This window comes from Poromitra crassiceps (genome assembly GCF_964638095.1).
Source record: "Poromitra crassiceps genome assembly, chromosome: 7".
NCBI lineage: Eukaryota > Metazoa > Chordata > Actinopteri > Beryciformes > Melamphaidae > Poromitra > Poromitra crassiceps.
Genome location: NC_139628.1, coordinates 50671640 through 50679130, shown reverse-complemented (window position 1 = coordinate 50679130; position 7491 = coordinate 50671640). Strand labels below are relative to the sequence as shown.

General features: G+C 45.7%; 1 protein-coding gene across 1 annotated transcript in view; it reads left to right on the top strand.

The window, feature by feature from the left end:
- LOC310780087 (uncharacterized protein) overlaps positions 1 to 7192 on the top strand; it is a 45706-nt gene extending 38514 nt beyond the window's left edge. The window contains exons 3-4 of the mRNA XM_083640638.1: positions 3639 to 4014; positions 4568 to 7192. Coding sequence (XP_083496764.1) covers positions 3639 to 4014; positions 4568 to 5038 — 847 coding nt within the window. The 3' untranslated portion in view covers positions 5039 to 7192. The remainder of the gene's footprint in view (positions 1 to 3638; positions 4015 to 4567) is intronic.
- Positions 7193 to 7491: the final 299 nt, after the last annotated feature.

The following is a 7491-nucleotide window of genomic DNA, read 5'->3' as shown; positions in this document are numbered from 1 at the left end:
AATACACACAGAGACACCGGGGCCAGAGGTTGTGGGGTCAATTCCCGCTCCGCTGCCACCACCCGAGGCCAAGGGGGGGGCTGTTCTCCCCCCCTGACGTCTGCAGAGACATGAGACATAAAACCGCAGAGAGCTGAAATTTTGCTGACATTGGAAGTACGTTTTACATTTGTGGCCCGGCTTTTTTTATAATAACACTAAATAATAAATTAAGTTAAATTATATTTACAATAAAGTCAGGTGCTTTCATCACATTCTTTGTTATTTTCCTTTAACTTGTGCTTTTTTGTCTTCCATCCATAATTTATTTATATTTGAATAAAAGTGGAAATAGGCATAACAATCTTCTTTTAGTTTTTATTACAGTTCTAATTCATTTGAGCATATTAAAGTGGGCCGCTAAAGATAGGGGCGGTGCTGTAATATGTCTCCTCCATCGGGAATCGAACCAATAATGCACCTGACAGGTAGCGACACAGACACAGGGACTCAACCTGCTGAGCTAAGAGCTGTTTGCAGTCCATCTTCTGAATTCTACACACTGTGTTCATACTGACAACAACACAGAGCATAAAGAGTGAAGTCGGTTGGAATTGAACGAGTGAGAAGCTGTTTATCTGACTGAGCTAGAGTCAGAGACTGACTAGACTCCTACATCAGCTAGCAGGTGTTTGAGGATGTGTTTACTGATTGGCTGTTGAATGAAGTAATACATTTAAAATGACACCTAGCAGGTGTTCCTCGGTGGCTCAGTGAGTTGAGTGTGCACCATATAAGGCTCAGTCTTTTCTGCAGTGACCCCGGTTCAAATCCAGCTTGTGATCATTTGCTGCATGTTCTACTCTCTCTCTTTCTCTCCCACACCCTTCTGTGTCTCTCTCACACTTTACAGCTGTCAATAAAGCATAATATACCCAAAAAAGATCTTTAAGATTAAAATAGTGTAAATTAAAGGAAAATTGCATGCATGAAACCACCTGACCTTAGTATGATTTTAACTTAGTTTATCAATTGATGTTATTTATTATAAAAAAAAAGATTATCTGCATGTAAAAAAAAATCTACCATTACAAGTTTTTCAGGGACTTTCTGAGCTGGTTCTGAACTGTTAAACTGAGATTTAACTTTTTTACCCTGGGTTTCCTGTGGGCGAGAGACCTAGACAGAGTGATAGAGAGAGAGAGAAAAAACAGAATTTGGTTCAAAAAAGTTGAACACGAGATCCCGCTGTAAAAAGGATCACAGGTAGAGAGGGTGCCTCCAGCCTTCGCCATCATCCGAAGAAAAACATATCGCATACAGTATACATGATTGGGTTTCAGTTGTTCTGGTCTCATACTAGTCTCCTGACTAGTTTAGAGTTTATCCACCTTTTTTTTTATACCGGCATGAGAGAGCTGTCGCAGACATTTATAGTTTACCTACAGTTTTTTTTACCCACTACAGTCCTGTGTGTGTGTGTGTGTGTGTGTGTGTGTGTGTGTGTGTGTGTGTGTGTGTGTGTGTGTGTGTGATGTGTGTGTGTGTGTGTGTGATGTGTGTGTGTGTGTGTGTGTGTGTGTGTGTGTGATGTGTGTGTGTGTGTGTGTGTGTGTGTGTGATGTGTGTGTGTGTGTGTGTGTGTGTGTGTGTGTGTGATGTGTGTGTGTGTGTGTGTGGTGTGATGTGATGTGTGTGATGTGTGTGATGTGAGAATAAAGGGCCATACTTTACACTTTGTAGCAGAGAGAAGAAGAGTGCAGCAGTCATACAGACTCACAAACACCTCGTTCTGACGCGACCCCGGCAGAACACATCTTGACAGAGCAAACATCAGTGCAGCCGAGGCAAAGAGGCGACGCGTGTCAACAACAAAAGCGCGTGCATTCCTCAGAAGCGACAATGGCGTCGAGCGAGGCGCGCGTTGACAGCGCGGTGAAGGATCCTCGTCGTTGTCGGCGTGCCCCGGGCGGCGGTGTTTCATCGATTCCACACAGCAGTGTCACGGAACCTCTGAGTCCTCCTGGAGCCCCATTCAAGACAGACGCAAATAGAACCTCTCTGTCTGACGCCGGCCCGACCCAGGAAAGTCAAGTCGAGTGTAACCTGATTTGCCGGAACTTCCCTACGAGCTGTGCAACAATCTCTGACACGGGGGGACAACTGTCGCCCCCAAAAGACTCATTCTGAGGGAATGGAAGTCCTCCTCTTCCCCTTCTTTTCAGGCGTGGCTGATGGACGTGATCTCTGTTATACAGATGGAGAGACTCAGGTTCTCCTGAGAGACAACTCAGTTAGAAGATTCTCAGCCATCTGGGACCCGTTGTTGGCCTACTTTGACGAGGTTAAGAATGACAAGTGACTCTAGCCCCGGCCTCTCTAGGGCATTATGTTCTGGTCCTGCCAATTAAGCAATGGACTCAGGAAGTGATGTCAATATTGAAATTGGAGAAGGTCAGATATACTGTGCGTGTGTGTGTGTGTGTGTGTGTGTGTGTGTGTGTGTGTGTGTGTGTGTGTGTGTGTGTGTGTGTGTGTGTGTGTGTGCGTGGATCAAAATAATTTTTTTATGAAACCTGGTCTATTTTTATTAGTCACTTTGAAAGTATATCCTTTGACTGAATATTATCTAACTGTCATATATACAAACGTTAATGACAAAGCTAGCAACTATTTTCTTTCTTATTTTTTTCTTTCTTTCTTTGACTGTGTTTGTTTGTTTGTTTGTCTGTCATATGACCCTGGATGGGAAGATGTGGGTGGGGGAGGGTATTAAGGGTTTTAAGTATGTTGATTACATTTCAATATAATATGTCTTACATACTGTGAAAACTTAAATAAAGTTTGTAAAAATAAATAAAAATAATGACAAGTGACTGAGGTTAGGGTGTGTGTGTGTGTGTGTGTGTGTGTGTGTGTGTGTGTGTGTGTGTGGGGGTGTGTGTGTGTGTGTGTGTGACTGAGGTTAGGGGCGACGGATGACTCGCCCGGCTGGTTTCTTACGGAATCCTCCTCCACAATAACTCTTACAAGCACATATGTGGCTGGTAGCACTGTGCTGTCCATCATGTTGAATGTTGATGATGTATGTATGGTTCATACTGTCTTTTCTTTTCCTGTGTCTGAGCCTGTTCGTTTGTCTTGTTCATGCACTGTAAAAAAAAAAAAAAAAACTTAACTTAATTTTTTTTAACTTGATTGGAAATAAGAAATTCAGCTTGCTTCCTTTTGGACTTCACTGCCGAAAACGTGCACCTCATTTAGTCTCGTATTCAAACTTTATATCTTGGAAAAATTCTGCCAGTGAGGTAAAATCACTGAAGAATGACACTTGATTCTACAACATTCTTGAAAATCCGCATTGGAAACAAGTGAAATTATCACATTGTCAGATTTTTTCCCATTCGGATTTTAGGGTTATTATTACTCAATAATGGACTAAATTACTTATTAAGATTTTTTTGCAGTGTTGATCTGCTTTTGTGTTTTCTTAACATAACTTAACTTAACTTAACTTAACTTTAACTTACTACCTACTAGGAGGAGAAGCATATCTCTCCTAATCTGTAGAACTGTAAGTTTGATTCAAAGTAATATTCATGGTGAGTGTTTTGTTTTGTTAAGCCTTTCTATCTGTTCTCCTCGCCTTCTCTTCACAGCTACATCTATGACCCCACTGTCGCCGTGGACGGGAGGAAGAGCGACTCGGGGGGCAGCTCCCTGTACCACCCCCACCACCTGCCGGCCGACGGGCCCGGCGGCGCCGACCCGCTCGGCGGCCACAAGCAGAAGCAGGGCTTCCACAACCTGGGCTACAGCAAGTCCAACGACGGCACGCTCAAACTGGAGGCGGACAACAACCACTTCAACAGGCTGCACTCCGCCCACGCCGGCCCCCAGAGGGAGCTCCCGCGGCAGGCGGGCGCGCCGCACGCCGAGGGGAGCCTTTACATCATCCAGCCGGACGCCCCGGTGCCCAGATGGGTGATCCACGACAAACAGCCCAGCCAGGTGCCGGTTTACCCCAGCATACAGGTAGGGGGGGGCGGGATCTAGATTCAAGCGTCGTTACATCGATCGATATCGATATCGATCGATCGCAATGTGAAAACTTAGATACAGTATATATATATATCATTATTTTTAAGATACGCCTTGTAAATCCACGGTGATGAAGCAGAGATGTGCATGGCTTCATAACTGAAAAGTCATCGAGGGCTCTTTAAGTTAACTGGAGAAAGAACAAACATTTGAACTTAAACACGAGAAATGTGGAACAACAAGTCTATTTTTTTTTTCATTTTTATTCAAAAGAATAATTGTTTTTCCATTTAAATGTCGGGAAGGACATCAGAAATTGTCAACTCATATTTTAGTTGCTTGTTGTGAGTTTATAGCAATGTAACTGATTGTGTTAAATAGGCGCATGATATCGTCTCATACCGATCGCAGGCCCCCTGAATTGAATCAAATCGAAATCGTATTGAGGCAGACTTTGTGACATCAGCAAATATCGTATCGTTGTCCAAAGAATTGATATGGTATTGTATCGTGATGAAGATTGTGTGATTTCCACCCCTCCATACAGGCGTACGACAGCCCCTCCTCCTACGACCAGCCGGGCAGGAAGGGAAGCTACGGCGAGCGCGGTGGGCACGGGCTGACGACGAGGAGCGGCTGGGACGGCTGCGGGAGCGAGAGCCTGTCGGCGGACGAGACGGACGAGGGCGTGGGCGGGACGCCCGAGTACCCGTGCGACACGGGCGACGAGGGCAGCATCCTGTCGGGCGACATCCACACCAGCACCACCAGCGTGTCGTCGGGCGACACGACGCGCGACGAGCGCCGCCGCCGCGCGACAAAGACCCCGGACCTCTCCACGCTGGAGAGCGGCATCTCGGTGGCAAAGAGCGAGGACGAGGAGGAGGAGGACGATGGCGAGGACGAGGAGGCGCAAAGCAACGATGGCGAGGAGGAGGTGCAAAGCGTCACGGACTCCATGGTGGCGGAGGCTCTGGCCGCGCTGGAGGCAGCCACCGCCGGGGAGGACTGCGAGTGACTCCGCCTCCCTCTGTCTCCCCCGGCGCAAAGCAGCGCACGAGGCTCTCCAGAAACACACGGCGACTTGGACTCGAAGGCGGCATAGCGCGCTGCCACGATGCCGAATCAAAGATGGAAGCGTTTTCTTGTGTCTGAGAAGAGTGAATGCCGAGGAATGAAGGAAAACTGTTTACAATAAAGTACAGATTTATTTTGGCACTCAAGTCACGGATATTTTCATATTTTTGTGGGGAAATGAAAATGGCGGCCTTGCGATGGAGAGGACAACATTTCCCACGATGCACAACGCTTGCCTATAACGCCACACATGAAGAGACATCCGTTTGTAGACTGTGAATACTGCCTGCAGCCATATAAGCCTTTTTAGAAAGTCCATTTGAATCTAGCGTGTTTTAATGACACTCCTCGGTCCTAAAAACATGTAACTTACACACTGCTTTGCCATATCAGTACTGCCCCTGCATAGATACATAGAACATATTTTATTCTAAAACATTGTGTGTATCCATTACTTCAAGTTCATCAATTAATATCTATGCAACGCACAGGATTCGGTGTGTAAACATGTTATTGTTTTGTCCACCAAGGACCCTTAAAGGGATAGTTCAGATTTTTTTGATGTGCCGTTGGTACTTGCCGACAGTCAGTGTACTACACACAGCAGAATGCAGCTGGCCGACTGCATCAGGCAGGTTGTCTGCTGAGTGCGAACAGGGCTACACTGACTGGCTCAGTGCAGATTTCAGCTAAAAACAGGGTGTAAATGATGCATTTTCAAGTCAACTTGACATCTCGGGGCTTGTGGAGACTTGGATTACGCCGGGGGAGCAGTAGGGAAGCATTTTCTTTTATTATTATTATTATTTTCTTTTATTATTATTTTGACGTTTTTGCTCATGACCGCTCTACTGGCCGATCTCCATTTCTCCAAACTGGGACCGCGCCAGCTGCATTCTACTGCATGTAGTAGTACACTGTCTGTCGGCAAATACCTCATACAACCTCGCACCAAAAAAAATCCGAACTATCCCTTTAAAAACAAGTACCATACTTTGTTGAAATGCTGTATTTATCTATCTGTTGTGGGAGGAGTTTTTGACTAGGTCGCCACATGCTCGGTAAACAGCAGCTCGCCACAGCTTTTGGTTTCTTCAGGGAGCTCGTCCTTGTTTTCACTGAGTGAGCGGACACGGGAAACAGGTCATCGCAGGATTTTTCTTCTCTTTTCTTTTTTTTGTACGCTACCGACGTTGTTGTCTCTATTTTTGTGTTCTGTTGTTATTTATGATGCCTTCACTGGCATCGCTGTCCGTTCAGTAATGGCCGCGCGAAAAGAAACCGCGAACAAGAGCGTGAAGAGGCGGGCCTTATTTATACAATAGCCAACGTTGATTTCACCACCTTTGGCTTTCTCATCTCAAAGAAGACGAGGAAAAACGGAATAAAAATCCCAACGTCAATTTACTCGGAAGCTTTTAGACATTTTGTTTCCGTACTTTCATTGGATTCATATCAATTCATTTGGATGCGAAAATGATGCAATTTGTAACATGTACTTTGTGAGAGCCTCTTACGGATGATAAGGCCATTTTGTTTGTCGTACAGTAGCGCATCAGGAGCATTATCAGACGTGTGTAGCAAGGAGGAGGCCCGTCGATGCACGTTCCCCGACCAGATCCTGGGGACCAAAGACCCGAGGGATAACGTGGAGCCGTTACACTGCGTCGGTGCCGCTCGAGCGGGTCCGTTCGGCGACCTTTTCGATCGCAGCTGGTCTCAGAGCGTGACCGAGCCCGGGCTGAGGTTGAAACATCGGTGAATAAAAACCCACAGAGGGGCCAATCAATCCACGGTGCTGGATGAGGTTTTCTGTCTTATAGGTCAGGGTTTGTGTCTGTAGTCTGGCCTGTGACATTAGTTCGATTCGGAGCTTGTTTCTGTGATCGATAATGAACTAACTGAGGCTGGACGGCGCAGAAAGCGTTCAAACCAACACATACGGTACAGTACGACGGCCTTTTAAAGAGCCTCAAACGCTCGTTACGTTTTTTTTTTTTTTTTTTTTACTGTGACTCCCATTACAGTCATTGTTTGCCTGCCAAATCATTTCTACTCATCCTATTTGTATGTATAGTCAAATAAAGAAATGTACTTAAAAGAATGTAAGCAGTCACGGTAGCAAAATGGTTTGGTGTATTCCTTATGGTAAATTACGGTAATTGATTATTATATTAACCCGACAGCGAGGAGATTTTAGAGGCAAAAATAGTTCTCGGTTTTATTCTCGGGTTCTCTATATTCACCTTATGTAGCCCCGCCAACTTGACCCCGTTTGCGTTACGACTTTCCTGTTCAAAACGTTGAACTGTTTCACCTGCTCAAACCAGAGATCGTCTATGGTCAAAGCTACTGCACTCCTCACTGGGAGCGGGCCGCGGGGATCAGCTCTGC